The sequence below is a fragment of the Triplophysa dalaica genome, chromosome 6 (genome assembly GCF_015846415.1).
Source record: "Triplophysa dalaica isolate WHDGS20190420 chromosome 6, ASM1584641v1, whole genome shotgun sequence".
In the NCBI taxonomy this organism is placed as follows: domain Eukaryota; kingdom Metazoa; phylum Chordata; class Actinopteri; order Cypriniformes; family Nemacheilidae; genus Triplophysa; species Triplophysa dalaica.
This window is the reverse complement of record NC_079547.1, coordinates 22,736,358-22,757,735: the sequence shown is the minus strand read 5'-3', so window position 1 is coordinate 22,757,735 and position 21,378 is coordinate 22,736,358. Positions and strand designations below refer to the sequence as shown.

At 39.9% G+C, this 21,378-nt stretch overlaps 1 protein-coding gene across 3 annotated transcripts in view; it reads right to left on the bottom strand.

The window, feature by feature from the left end:
* Positions 1-11,250: 11,250 nt before the first annotated feature.
* mtss1 (MTSS I-BAR domain containing 1) overlaps positions 11,251-21,378 on the bottom strand; it is a 45,861-nt gene continuing 35,733 nt past the window's right edge. Inside the window, exons 7-16 of one of the 3 annotated variants that reach the window (XM_056750370.1) lie at positions 19,881-20,038; positions 19,460-19,567; positions 18,405-18,502; positions 18,168-18,258; positions 17,673-17,789; positions 16,938-17,075; positions 16,043-16,199; positions 15,641-15,667; positions 14,514-14,785; positions 11,251-14,339 (exon numbers count right to left, since the gene is read on the bottom strand). In XM_056750370.1, coding sequence (XP_056606348.1) covers positions 13,383-14,339; positions 14,514-14,785; positions 15,641-15,667; positions 16,043-16,199; positions 16,938-17,075; positions 17,673-17,789; positions 18,168-18,258; positions 18,405-18,502; positions 19,460-19,567; positions 19,881-20,038 — 2,123 coding nt within the window. In that variant the 3' untranslated portion in view covers positions 11,251-13,382. The remainder of the gene's footprint in view (positions 14,340-14,513; positions 14,786-15,640; positions 15,668-16,042; positions 16,200-16,937; positions 17,076-17,672; positions 17,790-18,167; positions 18,259-18,404; positions 18,503-19,459; positions 19,568-19,880; positions 20,039-21,378) is intronic. The other 2 variants (XM_056750371.1, XM_056750372.1) reach the window with 2 other exon arrangements.

Below are 21,378 nucleotides of genomic sequence, written 5' to 3'. Positions count from 1 at the left end.
GTTTTCTGCACGACGGCCACTTAAAGGGATAGTTCACTTAAAAATGTGAACGTCAAAAATCTACTAACCCACACGTCACTTCAAGTCTTTTTGATTTTACTCTCCATTTCTTCACAAGAACACAAAATAAGTGTGATGAGTGATGGCCAAGCCTTACAAAGACAAACAGAAGTACCTTAAAAGTAATTGACAGCTAGAAACTATCAGATATTTATACATGAACATCACATGCCCCCATTATGATTATTTTTTATTGCAAGAAATAAATCTGATGTTATCATCAAAACAAATTACTATTACTGTATCTTAAAGGGATGTCTCAACCGAAAGTAAAAACTGTCAACATAAGTTCCCCCTCATGTAGTTCAAAACCTACATATGACACTTTCTTCTGTAAAATACAAGACAAGATATTTTGAGAAATGTCTCGGAGGTTGTGAAAGTCAATGTGGGTCAATGCTGTTTGGTTACCAACATTCTTCAAAATATCTTCTTTTGTGTTCTGCAGAAGAACGAAAGTCATACAAGTTTGAAATGACATTAGTGTGAGTTAATGATGAAAGAATTAGCATTTTGGGGTGTACTATCCCTTTAAGAAAAGAAGAAAACACATTTCTGCTGATTGACATATCGCCCCCATCCACCGGGAGAGGTGTCGGTATGGTGTTAAGCATGGCGCGGGTCTCCTTTAACACAGTTGTGGGCTTTTGAAGCCGCCGCTAGCCAATCAACAGTACACAATGTTCAGATATGTAATCTACCCATATCTCTCGACACAACTCAGAATAGCCACACTATGGTGGGAAAATATGTCCTCCTTCACATATGGAGAGATAGAGTTTAGTGTCTAGTTCAAGCACAGACCAACATCGAAACATACACTCCATGACCCAACAGAGATACCATACCCAGTTAACTGACCGTGCGGCTAAAGTAATATTCCATTATATTCATTAGCTGGAACTCAAGACGGCCTGAGGCCAACATGACATGTTTCAAAGGATTTGAAAGTATGTAACTTCTGCTCTTGCAAAAAAAAAGAAAGGTCACACTCTCAACCCGTGATGTGGTGGCGTAAAATGCAAGAATTTAAATGGCCATAAAGTGATGTAGTTGAAAGAACAAGATTACGGGTTCACTGGCTAATGTTTGCTAGCAGCTGACCTGGCCTACATGATAAGGCCAACAGATGCAATTTCTCACGGCGGCAAACTCGGCTTTGACTTCTTACAAATCATCCGGTTTTGTTTGCGCAGTGGCGCAACGGGTGAAGCGCATGTTTGAGTACACATTAAAAACATTGCGTTCAGCTGGATGCAGGTTCAAATCATTGTATCTGTGATCTCCAGGATCTGGTTTGTTTCACATCCCAAGAGTAACTCTTATCCGTTTGATGACCTGTGATGTCAGTGTGACATTTGTAGCGTTCTGTCGCAGTCTCTGAACATCCAGAGCAACACGGCCATTCAATATTGACCTACTGCAAACTCTTACGCAAATTCCACAGCAGATTCATTGACGACATGTTTCAAGGAAACACATGGACTACTTGCTTGTGAATAATGCCCTGATATGCTAACAGAGAAACCAAAATAATGCTAAAATACAAAAAACTACAAGATGTACCTATATTGAAAAGAATGACTGCTAGTTGTAAAAAATAAACAATAATAATATTATTAATAATTATTATTTTTATTCTTAATATTATTGTTATTTTTATCATCTATTTATATTAATAACCAATAAATATTATGCCTTACTGTTTTCTTTACATTTGTTTTTGTATATTAAATAAAATCAATGATGTAGTTTTAGCCCCAAAATGTCAAATAAATATCTTAAAAATTTAGTGTTTTTTCCTTTTTGTACCATATAGCTCATATTTTGATGTCATATTCTAACCTGAGGTGGTCATTTTAAGCAAGAATTGTGCAAATAATCCTTCCAGGAATCACTTTTGGCCACTACTGCAGTATAATCCAAAACTGCATTGCAAAACAACATCGGTTTATTGGCAGTCAAGCAAAAAAAACCTAACTACACAATAACTGGACAAATATTGGTGTACTATGAATATAAAATCTTTCATCCCTTTTACGTTATAAACAAAACATGAATCTTCATTGAGCCTTTTAAGAGAAATGCTGTATCCAAATTAATGTGCAAAAAACGACGTTAGCTTTGGTTTATTTCACGACCTAAAACCTCTCCAAGCACTCTGTTGTGAAATTTAAAGAGGCGCGGTGTACAAAGCCTCTAAACCACCCATAAAGTTTTCACTACCTTTGCTTTAAATTCTTGTGCATGAGGGTGCATGCGCGTGGCAAGCGTGTTTGCGTAGGACGAGAGCACAGATTGCAAAACGACTTTTTCCATTCTTGAGTCTAGTACTGAGACTGCGTGTTAGCTGGATTACAGACCACACAGTGTCCTTCATCTCCCTGGTGATTTTATACACTGTGGTCTCTGAGGGCGTCTGACGATTTTCCCTATGTTCCATCACGACCTGTCAAGCTAGGATTTAAATGACCGTGCGCGTGCACACGACAAGCTCATACTTATACATACGCGTGTTATGCGGACACACACTATGCATAGTTCATTGGCCCCTTGAGTAAATAACCGCTCAGGTCCAGCTCTGGACGATATTTTAAAAGAAAGTGGAAATATTAGGAACACATGTTGCTGCCATAATGGTAAACACATACTTCTCTGTGTAATTAAGACGAGTCTGAACTTTTGGATGTTTAGGTTTTTGAGCGTCTTTAAAGGTAAACTTTTATCCAATAAGTTGCTTTGGATAGGAGTGTCTGCTTAATGAATGAATGTGAATTGGGGTGGGTGCTTATTGTCCCAAGTGAAATAAAATCATTAGGTCACCTCAATGTGAAAGACTGACAGCATGTGTCATTGAAAAAAAAACCATTACATTGGCAAGTTTAAATATTGTCTCAAAGAGACTAATTCAGTCATCATGTACATGCTGATTTTCCACTTTTATTAGGTCAAGACACATGAAAAATGTGATAAAAATGTAGGTTATCACATAACTTTTCATTAATAAATGTACAAATATTACTGTTGCATTGTTTGTAGTTCACTTGTAGTTCACAGAATGAAACAATGATAATTTTACCTGAACAGCTATCTTTAAGTATTAAATTCAGAAAAACCAAAATGAATGAAATCGTCTCTAATTTTTGTTCCACTGCTGCATATACTGCCTTAAACTTCTAAGAACACTCAATTTGGGTTTAACTTAGGTCATTCAAACTTACCATTTTAAGTTGTTTAACGTTTTTAACAATATTCTAACTTTAATTTCCATTTATTTTTCTTAAGTTATAAGAACTCACCAAAACTTAAAGCAACACTTTGGAACTTTTGCTCACGGCTCCCCTATGTGGTTGAAGTGCAATTGTCTGTTAACACTGTCGTAAATAATGTAGCTGTATAAGCTTTCCTGTGAGCAGCGGATTACACGTGAATTTATTTACTAAGCTGATAAAACCGGCGAATGGAGAAACGTCATTTGGAAACCATGTCGCACTCTTCCGCAGGCAGGGGATGGGCGGGTCTTTGGCGTTACATTTCCGTCACACGCTTGGAATATTCAACCAATCACTAGCACTGGTTAACTTGCCAATCATCGCACACCTTGCTTTTCTGATCGATGAGCTTTGTAAAAAATCTGTGCATTTCAGAGAGGCGGGGAGAAGAGGAGATACAAACAAGCATGGTATATGGATAATACAGCGTTTTTTTAACCTTAAATCGTCTATACACATTACATTACATCTAAAACAAACGATAGTATTCGTTTAAGCCGTGTTATATGGCCCCTTTAAGGTGTTGCTTTAATTATAGTAAGTTGAATTGACTTGCAAAGCCAAAACTTATCATCCACACTGATTCAACATTAAATCAATTATCTTTACAATCAGGGCAGGCAACCTTTTCAATCACAAAAAAGTACATTCTATAATCGCAAAAATGTAACACAATGCGCCGTCTCTTCAAATCTCTGTTCACCCCGATGTCATCGCATTACGACCATTTCAATCTCGCCACATCACCATAAGGGCCTAAATACGACAACTGTTGGGGTGATCAAATGTCACATTGAACTTCATTGCAAGAGAGGAGAAGCGAAATACACAGGAAGGCAAAGAAAGGGTTAGCTACACAGCTTTTCCTTTTTTATTTGTTAAAGAGCTGACGTCATTTAAGAGAAGGGGAGACCCACTTTGCCATATTCCTGAAGGCAAATGTTAAAGATACACCCGGGAGTAACATGCGCGGCACGCGGAGAGAGCGTGGTGGGAGCATGGGAAGACCTGTCAGTTATGAATGGGCGGGATTATGAACAGGATGATGGGACTGGAGTGTAAGAACAGCTTTCGACATGCATAAGTAATGTGAGAAGGGGGAGGTGGGACGGGGGCTTTTCTCAGGAAACGTGAAGGCTATTGGAGTTCTTCCGTGAAAATGCGACACGTTGACTGTTGACAGTGCCAACGGTTCTGCGGCGTGCTTGTGTTTGCTGAGGCTACTGGCTTTGTAGATACAGGCAAATGCTGCAACTCTATTCATAGCGTTTCAGGACCGGATTTACTACACAGCGAGAGGCCCACCGCCAGGCTGAAGTTAAAACAGTGCCGTCGGTTTCTCATCCCCCCTTTTAACAATCATTTCCAGAATCATGTGCTTCACACTTCTCTGTTAAGCTTGACGTGTCCTTTTTCTCTATTACGCTTTTAAAAGTCTATTTTAAAGGTAATTCATAAAAAAAAGGTTTGCTGCTAAAGTAAGACCTCGATTCAAAGAAATTGTCTGACCGGAAATCTGCTGAGGTAACACGTAAATATCCGACTTCGTTTTTAAACGGAAAGGGAAGCATAAGCGGCTGGTACAACGCAGCACGCTTCCTCATTCATTGTACCCTGCGTTTCTCCTTTTCCAGACTCACTCAGCACAGGGTCTCTCTGAAGGAGTCTTTCTGTGTGGAATGCGTTTGGAGGACCGCCAATGTGTTTGCATAGTGCGGGAACAGTCCCTCCCTTTGTCAGAACTGTACGCCATTGTAGTATCCTCTGCCAGCTGCCGTTCCGCGCTGCGATTGGCCGACATTTCGCGCGCTTTACTGTCTCCTGCAGCAGAGTGATAGAGAACAAAAGGTCAATGAGTCCGTTGCGCTGGAAAGGAGGGGCTGCGCTCTATACGCCATCGCTCTCTCTCTCTCTCTCTCTCACACCCGTGCTCTAGAAAGATCTACGAAGGAGAATACTTCCTCTCTCGTACTATAAACATATGGTTTACAGAAGCTACTGTTTAGGGGGAATATAATAATGCCCTGGCACATTTGTTTAGAGGAATGGATGGATGGAGAGAGGCACATATAGAAAGACAGACAGACAGACGATTGAATGGCAGACAGACAGACACACAGATATATGGATTTACAGACAGACAGATAGGATGTATCGACAGACAGACAGACAGGCTGGAAAACAGATACACTATAAGGATGGACAGACAGAAATAAAGATGGGTGGAGGGACAGACAGACAGACAGACAAAATATTAACAGATGGATGGTGGATGGATGGACGGACGGACATATAGACAGACAGTTAGACAGACATGCAGGCAGGCAGGAAGACTGATATAGAAGTGAATGAATGGACAGACAGATAAAAGATGAACATGAAGACAGTAAGACAGACAAATAGGAAGACAGATATAGAGATGGATGGACGGACAGACAGACATTTGTTTAAAGAAAGATGGATGAAGGGATGGATGGAGAGAGGCACATACAGAAAGACAGACGGAGAGATGATTGAATGGCAGACAGACAGATATATGCCTTTACAGACAGACAGATTGGATGGATGGATGGACAGACAGGCTGGAAAACAGATGGACAGACGGAAATATAGACAGACAATTAGACAGACATGCAGGCAAGAAGGAAGGAAGACTGATATAGAAGTGGATGGATGGACAGACGGATAAAAGATGAACCAGACTGTAAGTCAGACAAACAGGAAGACAGATATAGAGATGGATGAATGGATGGATAGACGGACAGACAGACTACAGTTCAATAGATGGACATATAGACAGTAAGACAGATATAGAGATGGTGGACAGACGGACGGACAGAAGACAGACAGACGGTAAATTAATAGATGTACATATATACAGACAGAGAGGAAGACTGATATAGAAATGCATGGATGAATAGAAAAACAAACGATAGATTAATAGATGGACATACGGACAGATATACGGATATAAGGTGAATGGATAATTATTCAATAGCAGACGGACAGTCAGAAGCTAGAAAGAAGGATATGAATGGATGGAAAGACAGACATATGTATATCTGGATGCACAAACACATAAGCTGAAGGACAGACAGACAGACAGGTACTGATATCTAGATCCACAGAAAGACAGAGACAGACAGACAGAGCACTATAAATTAATTCTCATTCCTTTAGAGCCACAGCAGATAGAGTTTCTAGCATTGACGTCTCATTTCTGCTATGAAGGCAACACAACATGCGTCTGCCTAACATTACAGAGGCATCTAGTGGTTAACTGAAGCCATGGCGACACGCTGCTTTTATCTTACAGTACATTCACTGAGTGCCAGGGTCCAATCAAGAACCTTTCCATTTCACAACCTATTGTGAAGATGCTCTTTGAAGTTAGAGAGGGGGACGTGTAACCCAAGAAGCTCACCGAGGTAGCGAGAGATGCTGGGGATATGCCAAACTTCATTACCTCAGCACGACACGCACACATCTCTGAAGTAACACCATCAGTGTGTGTGGCATCACAAATCAACACACACGGGCCTCCGCTTTCACGTGGCTCAGGGTGGCAATAGAATCAGGTTACCGTGGTAACCATGGACACTGGATACGAGGGCAGCTGCAATTTGGCGGGAAAAGTCCCTCGAAAACATGCTTTTGTGTACTTTGATATTCTTTGTGCCGGGCAGAGCGGTAGATCTCGTTTCGGCTTAGGGAGGGCGAGCAGAAAGCAGGAACTTTTTTCTTTTATATACAGTATCTATAAAAAAAAGTGCAGTTTGTAAGCTGTGTTTGCAAAGTACGCATTGCTTTCAATATAATTTATGGTCCCATTGTGTCATAAGGAAATAGCGTTTCGAAAACCATCACTCTATCAAACGTTATCACAATCTAAGGAATCGTTATCGCAATTTTCGGAAGGGCGCAATAAAACGCTCCATTGACAAACTGCCTTTTGCATTAGACTGGGATGAAGTCCAAAAGCTGCTTTCACATGACACGGCGTGCCCACAACGCCTCAAAGACTTCTGATTCACACATCAAACATAGCTATAGCTACATATTAACACATTTATTGTACAGTCAGTATAATAGGATCGGTGTCACAGCGCAGTTTGTACTGTATATGTTGGCAAACAGAAAAAAGCTTGGAAAGGATCGGTTTATCTAACCGTTGAGGTCATAAAAAACTCATTTCCTGGGTGACTAGACAATGCCAACTGAGCTAAAGGAATCTCTAGCATAAATATTATAAATATTAGCAAATTTGTGAAGGAAACAGTATTTAATAAAAGGGTCACAAGTCTGACATAGAGATATGAGATACTCAGAGGTAAACACACTGAATACGATCTGAAATGACTCAAGTGACGTCAAGTCATTAATAGCCTTTAAATATCAAATATTCATAACACACACATTGACATGTGTGATCGACTCAAAATACTAAAGCGCAAACACTCACACTTGACCAAATACGTCTGGCTTTCCGTCTATCGCCTACAAGCCGATCTTTAATCTAACAGCATGTTAAATATGCTTCTATAGTCAAATAAACTTAAAGAGATCACACAAAAATATAAATTCTGTCATCATTTATTCAGCCTCATCTCTTTCTAAACCTGTATAGGAGTCTTTCTTCTGTGGAACACAAAGAAGATATTTTGAGAAATGTCTCCGTGGTTTTGTGTGCATACATTGGAAGTCAAAGAGGACCTGTGTTGTATGGTTACCAACATTCTTTAAAATATCTTCTTTTGTTCTGTAGAAAAAAGTAAGCCGTACAGGTTTGTAAGGATATAATGGTGTATAAATGATGAAAGAACTTCCATTTTGGGGTGAATTATCCCTTTAAATTGTGTTTTCCTACTTAATGTCTATACTTATTTCCTGCACAATTTCTGTACCATATGTTGGACACACACCACTGTTGTAGAATATATATTAATTTCATGGTTATATGACCATGTGAATACCATCGTCTTAAATACCAAAAACCACACAATTCAATTCCGGGAACAAGAAGTCAATTGTTTTGTCTCACCCGTCATGGGAGAGTGTTTCAGTGTTATGGGACAGACAGACCCTGATGTGATGCAGCTATCAGGATCAGATCAGAGCAAGTGTCACACGTCTCCCTCGTGGCCAATCACAGATGCTGGCAGCACTACTGAAGACACAACCAGACATACGATTATTCACACTGTCCTGGGGGTAAAGAGAAAGACATCGCATGCCATGAAAACTAAGTCCGGCTTTGGCAGCGCTTTAAAGTGACAGTGTACCCAAAAATGTGAATTTGATAATCGTTTACTCACCCTCATGACGTTCTGAGCACATATGACTCGATTCTGTAAAACACAAAGTGAAGAATGATTATGCTGTTCTTTCTATGCAATAGAAGCATCTGGTGAACAGGGGCTGAACGCATTTTTTTAACCAATAGTAATAAAAGTACTCCATTCTACATTTAAAAGAAATTGCAAAGACACTTAAAAAAAGTACCATACTGAATCTGTCAATGAAGGTTACTTTTTTAAAGATTGCACTAGTGATTGGTCGACACGGACCTAAACATACACACAGAAACCGTCAAGGTCACAGACATTGACAAAGCTGGCGATTTACGTTATGGGGAGATCCCAAGGGAAGTAAGGCAGATGTTTACAGTTTAGGGTTAAACATACAAACATACATAAAGAGATAAGCCGGGAGAATAACTGGAGCAAAGGTCAAGTTCAGGGTGTGTGTGTTGTGGTTAGGGGAACTGTTGCTGGTGGATTTTCTAACGGTCTGGAGGTGACTCAGTGCTTAATGCACTGGAATAGGATGAGAATGGAGTGAGTCACTTTCCCTTTAAACACACAAACACTGAGAAGCTGGAGCGCTTACCTCTTAACTCATCCCAAATGGGTAAAGTCAACAGGATTTCATGAGGAAGAGTAAACAAAGAGTGTTAGTAAAACACAAACACAGAAAAACATAAATCACCTGCAGTTTTTTAACGGTGCTTCTAAGTGTCTTTGGCAGGTGAGACTCATTTTAATGGAGTTACCAAACGCTCCTAATATTACTAAATGTTTGTTTGATCAAATACAAACGATTTATTTTATGTTCTCATTTTACCCTTAATACGACATTACTATACGCAATCATGCCAATGAAGTATCTTGAAATGATAAAAAACAAGATGATACACTTTAATAAAGTAAATGTTTTCTCTGCCTTTTCAGACATAGATCGTGAAAAAAGTCAATGCATGATTTTTGTATCAATTTACCACCACAAAACTTACAAAAATAAAGGTCCCCAAAAAGATGATGTACAGTTCCGTAAAAGTTCAACTGACTTGAAAAAAGTAGTTCTAAGAACTTTAACTAAAAAGTTGTTTGTAGAAACCCCAAAATGTACATTTTTGATTTAGTATTCTCTTACAAAGAGAGGTTTTGCTTTCGATTGCGATTGGCAGTCACATTTTTCACTGCGTTTGTCCAACCAGCTTGTGAACGTTCTCTCAACGTTATTAAAACATCCCTATAGTAACATTAAAAATCACTGCATCATTTATGTCACTCCTAGACGTTGGTATAGAAACTTTTTAGTATAGTTTTCCTAATTTGACTGAAATATTAGCACAACTTTCTTCAAACATACTTTTGTCAGTCAGCCACAGATCTCCTCCTTTCAACCGTAAATCAACATTTTCTTTTTCACACAACAGCTGACAGGAAATGTCTAATAGTATGAATAGTTTGCACATGACCACTTCGAGTTTGATTCATGCCTCGAGCCACTTCACCATCCCCCGGGAATACTGATTCCCCCACCTTCTATTTTAAGCAGGAATAGAGGCCTCCGTTCCTGGAAGTGACGAGGGGTCCCGGGCTTATTCGGCGGTTTGCAGCGCCCTCGTGCGTCCGCCGGTGAAACCGATCGAGGTGAGTCAGCATGGTGCAATCACACAGCAACACCGATAAAGTGACTTTAAGGGCAGATGAGATCACCGGATTAACGTGGCCGGCAAAGTCATACGACGGATATAAAAGCGCTTAGTCACTGTGATACAGCTGCGTATTACATCTGAGAGAGCAACATCAAATCGGTTCACGTAAACAACATGAGTCACCCGGTTTTATGCACAAAACAATTCATTTAAATGTTTTTAAATAACCCACACTAAGCAAAAATATAATAAAGTGAAGGTCCTTGTTATGCATTACGTAATGTTAAATGTGATGATTTATTGCAAGGTAGATTGGGCTCTAATCTAATAAAATGTTAATTTTAGAGACAAAATTTTATATAAAGTGATATTTATCCATGTATCTAGTTATGTATGTATGCATCCATTCATCGCAATAGTTGATGTAAAAATATTGTAAAAAGGCACTTAAATCTTAGATTTATATTTAGATTGCACTTAAAAATGTTTAATAAGACACCTTTGATATAAATGTTTGTATCGGAGTAACTTGCAGCTGTTAATCATAAAACAAAGTGTATCAAATGAAACAATGTTTCAAAATCATTTTTTTAACCCACACGAGGGGTCAATCATTCTCAGCTCCGTCACATCCTTTCACTCTTTATTTCAACGCCAAAGCGTCTTTACATTTCACATCTAACAATAATAATACCTGCTTTTGAAGACTGAATTTATCTTGAATCTTGCGAATTTATGTTTAAAAAAAAATTGAATATATATTCCATGTCAATATTTTCCATGTATGTCAACATTCACAATGACCTCATAATGTCTTCTTGCATTACTCTAGTACGAATTAAAGAATCAAAATGAACATTTTTGTGACTAATATGCTATTGGTCGGTTCCATTTGGGTACATTTGATCATGCCATGGCACTCTTGCAGAAGTCAATATAAGGCATTAAAAATGTCAATCTAAGCAAATAAGAGAAACATTCTTAACTAACTTTTATTCAACATCCGTTAGGTGAATTCCCTCGTTTTCACCTGGTGATCTAAGAACAGTACAGTCTCGGTTTTAACAAGCACTACTAGTAAGAAGTCAAAGGCGTAAGCACAAGTCAGACCTGCATACAAGGACTAAACACTGTATCATAGCAGACAACACCCGCTGGCCTAATAACAAGACCTTATACACAACTCTTCAAACGGCTTAAACACCACCACCCAACGCAAAAGAGTGGAACAACATCTCACCTTTCAGAGTAAAATGATATTCTTTTACATTCAAACTGAGAGGGAGAGACGTACAGCAGCTGCAAGTTAATCCTTCAGTACAAGACCCGAAGAACATTGTGTCAGGAGTCAACTTCTGTAAATCACTGTAGAGAGAGAAAACAATCGGGCATACAGATGAACAGGGGCCGAGAAATCCTATACTGGGGCGGACAGGTGTGAAGTAACCTTAGATTCAGAACGAGATGAAAAGGATATAAAAGAGCAAGAAAATGGGGAGTAAGGTCAATTTATGTGCAGTCATTTTATAGACGGAGGAAGGAGAACTTCAAAAAGTCTAAACAAATAAGAAGCGCACCTGCCAGCATGTGCGAGACGGAAATAGTAAACGATAAGAGACATCAAAGAGTTCAGACGTCTTCCCATGGGTGCTGCCACGAAACAAAGGTGTACATACACACACAAACACACACCAAACTTTTGGGGTCATTTCTGAATATCAGGTTTATTAACATACAGCATCATACAGGGATAAAAACAGTGAGAGTACAAAGATGATGCTTGATGCAAGAAACCTGGTATTAAAAATGTTAAAACGGGATGCACTTCAAGTCAACGTCCAGCGTCGGCTTCCAACTATGAAAAGAAAAAGGATGCAAAACCAAGAGAATTCTGGGTAAGGCGCTCTGACCAAATTCTAAAATGCATTTAAAATAAAAGATAGGCTAAACTATGCTTGATTTTAAACAAATGGAAGAAAATAATCAACTGGAAAAGTAAAATAACACAAAACAGAACAGGACTGATCCTTCGAAAAATTTTACGAAAACTGCATTTTATTCCCCAGGTGCGGATAACGTTGTCATTTGGGTTTAAGCTGTGAATGATTTAGCTTTTTTAGATGATGAGATCAGGGCCTTAAAATAGTTCACTTAAAAGAACTTTGCGAATATATTTCTTATAGTGTTTTATGTGTAAGAAAAGTAAATAGCTATCAAACATCAAAGTGTGGCAGAATCGTAATGCAACTGTTCAAAAAAAGTCAAAGCGGGCCACAAGTTTGGGAATTGAGTCTTTATACCAAATACCTCAAGGACAGCAGCGTCGTACGCATCTACAGAGCTACAGCATCAACGCGTTGGTAAACAAACGATTTTAAAAGATTCGCAATCAAACAGGTTGAATAAATAACCACAGTGATGCCTCATAAGCTCTCACAGTTATACGCAACACAAATATGACGCACTATTCGAGTCCTTCATTCATCCACCCAATTCTTACTTCCTCCCTGCTTTCCTCGGATTGGCTGCGTTTACTGCAACCGCATCGCATGTCCAGTAGTTGGGCGGATTAAAGGCAGTGGTGCAGTTTTCCTTTCCTCTAAACTATACAAAAATAGATGTCTAGCGCTGCTTTATGTAATTCTGAAACAAACAAAAAACAAGAATAATACAACAGTCTCTCAGTTCGCTAATATATACAGAGGTTTTTGATCTCTTACAGAAGGCCGAGTGCTTTTCTTGCGCAAATACAACATAAACAAATAAATTTTATATACCTTAAGCTTGAACGATCAATCTGTAAATCTAAATACATATATATATATATATATATCTGTATCTATATATCAGTTTACATGTTTGAAGCGCACAGCCTGCAGAATGAACTTTAACGTATCGAGGCGACATTCGTACGGACACCGCATCTACAACTTTTCCAAGTCTGACAAAGTTTGATTTTCAAGCACAGTGTAGATAAATCAAAACGGATTTTCCAGAACCGAAAATGTCTCGTTGCAGTTTTTTCTCTACTCAATGAAAGTACACGCAAATGTCATCGATAAAAAATGTTGTGAAACGAAAAGTCGCAAAGCCACACAAAAGATCAAAGTTCAGTCGAGATGGTTGGGTGTGATGAAAGGTGCCGAACGATCGTTGGTAAGTGTCCGACGTAGTTTTACTCTGCGGATCATGCTCAGCATGTCACCTCCGCTGCCCGGATCGGGAACGCTGTCGGAGCGGTTCACAGCAGGTTGGGTCAAGTCGGGCGGCCCGCTTTCGGTCGGCACGCTGGAATTGTGAACCGTCGCATTCGGCCCCTGCTGTTGGTTCTGTTGCTGTTGAGAAAGATGTGTTTGAGGCTTCTGTTGTTTAAATTTCAGCTGGAGCTCTTTTTGACGCTCCGGTTGTTGATATTGCTGCTGTTGATTGTATTGTTGCTGTTGTTGAATGTGTTGCTGTTGTTGATTGTGTTGCTGTTGATGATTGAACTGCTGTTGTTGATTGTAATGTTGTTGTTGACTGATCTGTTGTTTGTATTGCTGGTGTTGTTGATTGTATTGTTGCTGCGGTTGTTGACTGTATTGTTGCTGCGGTTGTTGACTGTATTGTTGCTGCGGTTGTTGACTGTATTGTTGCTGCGGTTGTTGACTGTATTGTTGCTGCGGTTGTTGACTGTATTGTTGCTGCGGTTGTTGACTGTATTGTTGCTGCGGTTGTCTGTACTGTGGTTGTTGTTGTTGATTATTTTGCGGCTGTTGTGGATTATTTTGCTGTTGTTGCTGACACTGTTGTTGATACTGCCTCTGCTGTTGTTGATGCAGCGCATACTGCTGTTGTTTGCTCATTTGATAAATCTGGTCTGGGCCGCCCACCGGTGGCTGCCCGGGGAACATGGAATAGTACGGGGGTGGCATTGCGCTCAGGCTTTGGGTGGACGTACAGAGGTTATGTTTGGTGTGAGCCAGATCTGATCCAGGTAGGCGGTTACTCTGCATCACGCCTGTCGGGCACACGGCCTCCTCGCTGCCGCTCAGACCGGCTGTGGAAACAGACGCCTTCAGTGGAACCTAAGAGTGAAAATAAAAGCGGTTTTCATACTACAATAAGAAAAAAAAACAACGACTATAATAAATAGTTAGATATAATAGATATGAAGTCGTTTGGCAGTTTGTATTTTGTTGGAATGTATTTTGTTGTATTTTGTTTACAAAATATTCCAGATTATTCTAATCCTAAAATACCTGTGGTGTTGAGATCGGTATGGGAACTCCTCCACTGATGGTTCCACGGCGAATGTTGGGCTTGCTGGAGGGTTTACGGCGAATAGTTGCCGTGTGGGGCCCTATAGGCTCGGGATCCATCAGCAGGCTGACGGTGGATGCCGGCCTCTTGCTTTGAAACATTTTGCGGTAATTCAGACTCAGGTCGCTGTTGCGAGGAATCGTAGATGATTTGTCAAAATCTGATTGACTGTGGCCGTCCTCTCCACCATGAAGAGAGATATAGTCATAATCTGGGAGAGAGACAAAACAAAGAGAAAATGTATGTTTAAAACAAGCTTGACTTTAGTCTTTAGTACATGCACGTTTAGTTATTTAGCAGATGCCTTTATCCAAAGAGATTTAGGGCAACATAAGTACAACAAAAAGCATAAATGCAATGGTCACATATAGCCTACCACAGTAGACGGACCTACATTGGAAATCTTACTTTTTTTAACTAGTAATTAGCGATACCACTTTTATAATCGATTAAAAAAAAGAAATGTTGAATGGATATATTCAGGCAGTGATTATTGAAAAAATAACTGATAGTACACACATGACATTATGAACATAACAACAAATAATTTACATAGTTTTATATAGTAAAACAAACATTTAGTCACCTTGGAACTGTAAGGTTCTATAAAACATTTTAGTTATTCACATATTTCTATTCTGTGATAACTTATTTACTGTTTGTGATGTCTGTTTCTTTTTTTTTACTTTTGTTTGTTTGGAGTCAAATGAAATACAAAAACCTTGAAGCTTGTAATCTTAAAACTGACAGAATAAAGATAAAACCTTAAAATTCCAAGGTGACGATTTGTTTAAATACAAAGAAATAATGGAAAAGGCATTTAAAACATGATATAAGTGACTTGCACAAACTGTAAACTCTGTGTTTTAACTCATGATATGTGAATATGAACAACAGAGATGACAGCCAATGAGATGCAAGAATCTCATGTTTATACTCGATCAAGCATATAGATGATAACAGTCTTTAAACAAGCGTACGCCTACATTTTATGCTGTTGATTATTTGCCTATGAACACAATGAGAGAAATCAATTCAGTCTGTGCAATGACATTCAGAAACCTACCATATAGAGGTGGTTCTTTCTTTATCACTGTAAAAGAACAATAAAGTACATTTAACATACATACAAAGGCCCCAAACACGCACTGGCGAAAATCTGTGTCTGTGATATGCGAAAGCACATCAAATTGGATCTAAAATGATTATCTACAAAAAGGCAAATGTGATTCCTAAACCACAAATCAGATTATGGTGTCGATTGAGCATCAGTGATTTAAAATGTGACGTCACTTAATTGTGTAAATACGCAAAACTAAGGAACAGAAAAATAGGTTTAAACAAAATGAGCAGAAGTAAAATAGATGGTTTTAAATCTCTTTGCAAGTGTGTTGAAGTGTGCATGTTTAATAAAGACTCAAAAACAGCTCATGCATAAATGTGAGCGCGTGTGTGGCTGGATACTGACCATGTTGTGAGGGTATGGTGTCTTCAGAGCACGATGGTGTAGTGGTCTGCGTGCTGTATCCACTGGAGCAATGGAGGGAATCTCGGCTTGTCCGAGGAGCTTCTGAGTTAAGCCCGCCTCCCAGCCCAAGAGTCAGCTGATCTCTGCCTGTCTGTGGCTATGGACAGGGATGACAGCCAATCAGAGTTAAAGAGAAAACGGTCATTGGAAAAAGATATGACTAAAGTCAGCACTCCAAAGCTCTAAAAATGGATATACTAACGCACTCTGTGCGAGTGTGTATTTGCAGAAAATGAAAATTTGAGACGGAACTGTCAAAATGACAGAATAGATGCTCTGTATTTTTTCAGACATCAAATTCTACAAAGAAAACAAGTTCATTCTTACTTTAAAAGTATTGATACAATCATACTGTTGTGATGCTTTAAAGCTAATAATATTTACAAAAAATATGTTTTATCACAGTTTTCATGCGTCTTGTCAGTCTTTCACATTGCCGTTAGATGACCTTATGAATTGAAACCGTCTGAATGAGCTCTATTTTAATATCCATTGCAATCATATGAATGCACCAGTTCTTCAATCCTTCAATATCACCCCACACTTAGGCTAATAATACTATGCAGAAAAATGACAGTGTTCACAAGGAAGTTATTCATGCAAAATTAATCAGACTTTTTCCTCTTTGCAATTTTCTGCAATTAATTCAACCATTAACCTTACAGACTCCACTTTAAACGTCCTCTAATAGATCATTTGAACCGTAGGTGTGCTATTATTTTTACATGTGTAAATGTTATACTTTGCATATTGCTTGTGCTCGAGTTATTCACAAACCCTTAACAGTGTCAAATATTTAATTCATCAATTCTGTACAAAAAGATTTTGCGTTTACCTTGCTGGAGGTGGACAGGGTCCTGGATCTTTCCTCATGACCACCGTACACTTTGTGTGGCGGGGGCATGGAGGTCCCGTTCTCTGTGCCTGGGCCGTCTGGACCTTGCCAAGGCTGGCTGTTAATGCCACTTTGATCCTACAAAGAGAACAGAGTTTATTATTGTTCCATTGAAACACAGGTCAGGCGATGGAAAAAATTATAAACTCGAAGGTTTGTGAGTCAGTTTAGAAGCAGCCATGCGGGTAATAATAGTTAATGTGCTCTTGTGTTAACACAGAGGTGGGGACATGATACAACTGATGTGACATTCTAGTTCATGTACAGTCAGGTGGTCAATTATTGTAAATCAAACCCTGGGAAAAATTATATACATTTTTTAAATGATTTAAATATGTAAAAAGAAAAAGACTGTAGACATACACGAGAGATGTCGAACTTGCACATCATACACATTACTGCACACAGTTCTTCATACAACTTTCATTCAAGAAAATAAGTATACAATGTATGAACGATGGTACAATACATAAATAATCCATAAAGGATTATCAAAAGGGGCACTTCTGTAATGGCCTGCAGAGGGAGCTCTCTGAGCCACAAAGACATCCTCCACACACAGACACTGACAAATACCCATTAGAGGTAAGTGTACAAAAGTACATGCAGTGATGATATAGTTATTGACAGGCCATTCACAGTTAACACACAGCACGACAACGAGTCGATGCTCACAGTGCTCCTGTGGCGTGGGTGTGGCCCGCGACGGGCGGTGCGGAGGACTGTGGGAGAACTGCTGTGTGAGCGAGCGCCCTCCTCTCCTCCCGGCAGGAGGAGAGGACTGCGTGAGCGCTGAGGGGTGGAGATGAGGAGCAGGGAGAAATGCAGGAAGAGAAACGTCATTAGACGGTGTCATATCCAAACCATGTAAAATTCTCAACATTCATGTTGTAAAAGCTCTTTGGATCTTTAATCCTGTCACTGGTTTTGTGAAGTCAATAATTCTTATAGAAATGATACACATCATAATGTGAACAAAGCCGCAGATAGACCATTCTCATTTCCTGTATTCTTGAAGGGGGTCTGGATTTGGCATTTATCAGGGCTTAATGATGCTGAATGTTTATTTTAAGTGACATGTTCAAAAATTTGAGTTGTGTAGCTCTAGATTAGCGTTTGGCACTTGTAAGAAAGGAAAAGAACAGGAATTGCATAGTTTGTGTGTAATACCTGTGTTATGTCTGGTGGCCGCAGATGAAGCCCATCAACTGCACTTGATATGGAGTCCAAAGATGGGACATGACGTACTGATGTGTAGGTACTGAAGAAAGAGAGAGATCATGTACCTATTATATCACAGATAAAATTCTCAAAATATCAAACCCACAAGGATCCTTAGCTTGTTTAAATCTTTAGTTACAACCTGTTAGACAAACTTTTAATCAAAAGGCCTTTCACTTAATTTACCTGCTGATGCTGCTCTTGCGTGATAACGTGTTGCTAGGTGACGCTGGTGGAGTCTGATACGTGTAGCTGTAGTCAGAGCTTTTAAGATCAAGAATAACCTGCATGAAGACGAAACGAAACATCAGGGAGAGATAAACTGAACGTGAGAAAGATTAAGAATGAGCTTCAAAAATAGTGAGACAAGAGAGCAGGGAAATGAGCAGGTCGAAAGGACATCATAGAGTGAGACGGCACATCAAAGAGAGCGAGACCAAGCATCATAGAGAAAGCGAGACAGGACGTCAGAATGAGCGAGACAGGACGTCAGAGAGAGTGAGACAGGACATCAGAGGGAGAGCGAGACAGGACGTCAGGGGGAGAGTGAGACAGGACGTCAGGGAGAGCGAGACAGGACACTAGAGAGATAGTGAGAGCGAGACGGGATGTCAGAGGGAGAGCGAGACAGGACGTCAGAGGGAGAGCGAGACAGGACGTCAGGGGGAGAGCGAGACAGGACATCGGAGAGCGAGACAGGACATCAGGGAGAGCGAGACAGGACGTCAGGGGGAGAGCGAGACAGGACGTCAGGGGGAGAGTGAGACAGGACGTCAGGGGGAGAGTGAGACAGGACGTCAGGGGGAGAGCGAGACAGGACATCAGGGGGAGAGCGAGACAGGACGTCAGGGAGAGCGAGACAAGACACTAGAGAGATAGTGAGACCAAGACAGGATGTCAGAGGGAGAGCGAGACAGGACATCAGGGAGAGGGAGACAGGACATCAGGGAGAGGGAGACAGGACATCAGGGATAGGGAGACAGTACATCAGGGGGAGAGTGAGACAGGACGTCAGAGAGAGCAAGACAGGATGTCAGAGGGAGAGCGAGACAGGACATCAGGGGGAGTGAGACAGGACACTAGAGAGATAGGGAGAGCGAGACAGGTCATCCGGGAGAATGAGACAGTGCAGGCTGAGTGAGGAAACAAGACTGAGTGTCAGAGAGAGAGAGAGCAAGACAGGACGTCAGGAAGAGCAAGACAGGACACACAACTTTATTTCTATCAAAGACACACAGTACCTGTTCACTTGCAGGGGGCAGTATGTTTGGATTGGTCGTCAGGGTGCCAAGATCTTCTAGAATCGTCTGTAAGTGGGTGACCTCACCCAGCATGCTTATCTCCTCGTCCTGACAGGATGCAAGACAATATTGAGGCATAACTAAACCACTATCAAAATTTGTCTAGACAGTGATGTATTGTGTAAGAAATTGAAGACATCTGAATATTTAGCAAACTGAATATTAAACAACCTGTGCAACAATAAACTGCTGGAGAGAATGACATCCTCCATTAACACTCATCTCAGGTGATCAAATAATAAGTGGCCGGGCATCAAGCCAATGAGGGACATGCTCACATTTCTGCACTGTCATCCACCAGTAAGCAAATCATTCAAAACAGATATTAATACCAACTGTAACGCTCTGTTCAAACTCTCACCAGAACGGGTTTGAGCATTGTGACGAAGGAGCAGAAACGTCCTCTTTCCTCGATAAGTGCTCGACACACTGCTCTCTTCTCAGTCTCTTCCAGCACAGCGTAGCGCGTGTTGACGTCTTGAAGAGCAGAGTCCAGCTGCATCCTCACCTCGTCTTTACCTACACCAACACAAACCAATGAAAAGATCAGAATTATGTTGTAACACTAGGTGGCAGTACAACCCGCGCTTCACAATGTTTTTAAACCCATGCAAATGATTACTGCAAAATCATCAGTCTTTAGCAAGCGTCTCTGAGCTCATTCCATTGACCAATCACATTTGGGCATGACGACAGATCTATGGTTGTGTTCTGGATGGTAACAGCATTGACGTTATCTATAGTAAGAGCGCACAGGTGGCGTTTATGGTGTGCATGTGTTTCATTTAAAGCACAGCTGACAGAGACAGGCCTCACATCATATAATACCTCCGAGACAGTGTTACTACACAGCACTGACAAAACGGTATGGGTGTCAATGTTGATATCTACCAAGCGCGGTAGTTGTCTTGACACCATTGAATCTATGTGATAATATACAATATAGCCATAGAAGGAAAAATTATTGCATCATCACAAAATTAGAAATTTTAAAGAATTAAGGAAAGCCTACAGTTCCAGGGCACCTTTGACTGCCTTTGTTTCTATAATTGCAGTCAAAGATGTCTCAGAAATTTCAGTTGCTAACATTCTTCCAAATATCTTACTTTATGTTCAACCAAACAAAGAAATGTATACAGGTGTGGAACAACTTGAAGGGTAATTTGTGACAGAGTTTTCATTTCTGGGTGAACTATCCCTTTAGAATCAACAAAAGATTCCTCTTCATAACATGTATACATCATGCATATTATATCATGACACAAAAAATACAAGATATTGTAGAGCTATGGCGATTTTCTTTTCAATATGGCGTCTCTTCAATCCTATTGGCTGAGCTGCCAACTTACATAGATTGTTTGTTGATAAAATGACTGATCCTAGACATTTTATAGACGGTTTCAAAGCAACAACATAATCAAACGTCGTCTTAACTTCCAGAACACATCCGCAAACAATGGAATGCATGTGATCATTTCTGATAACAAGCAAAAGAAACCAAGAAGAACCGTTACTAGTCTAAACGTAAATATTTTGAATTTAGACTGCGATACCAATCTCAACCGATGTCCCGTATATTTTCTTTAAATGTGACAAAGTTACACGACCCATTCAACAAAATGTTTATTCAATCAAATTAACACGCAACAATATTTTACAAATCGTTTATTTAATACAATTATGATACAATAAAATAATCATAAAATCAATATTAATATAAATTAAATATAAATAGTTCTAATATTAGCCAATAGCTAGACCGATAAACAAACACAGACAGGAAGTTACCTTCCGTCCAGGCGCAAGAGTCCGATGAAAGCGTTTTGTTATTTTTAAGAGTGTTAAGTTCACCAATTACT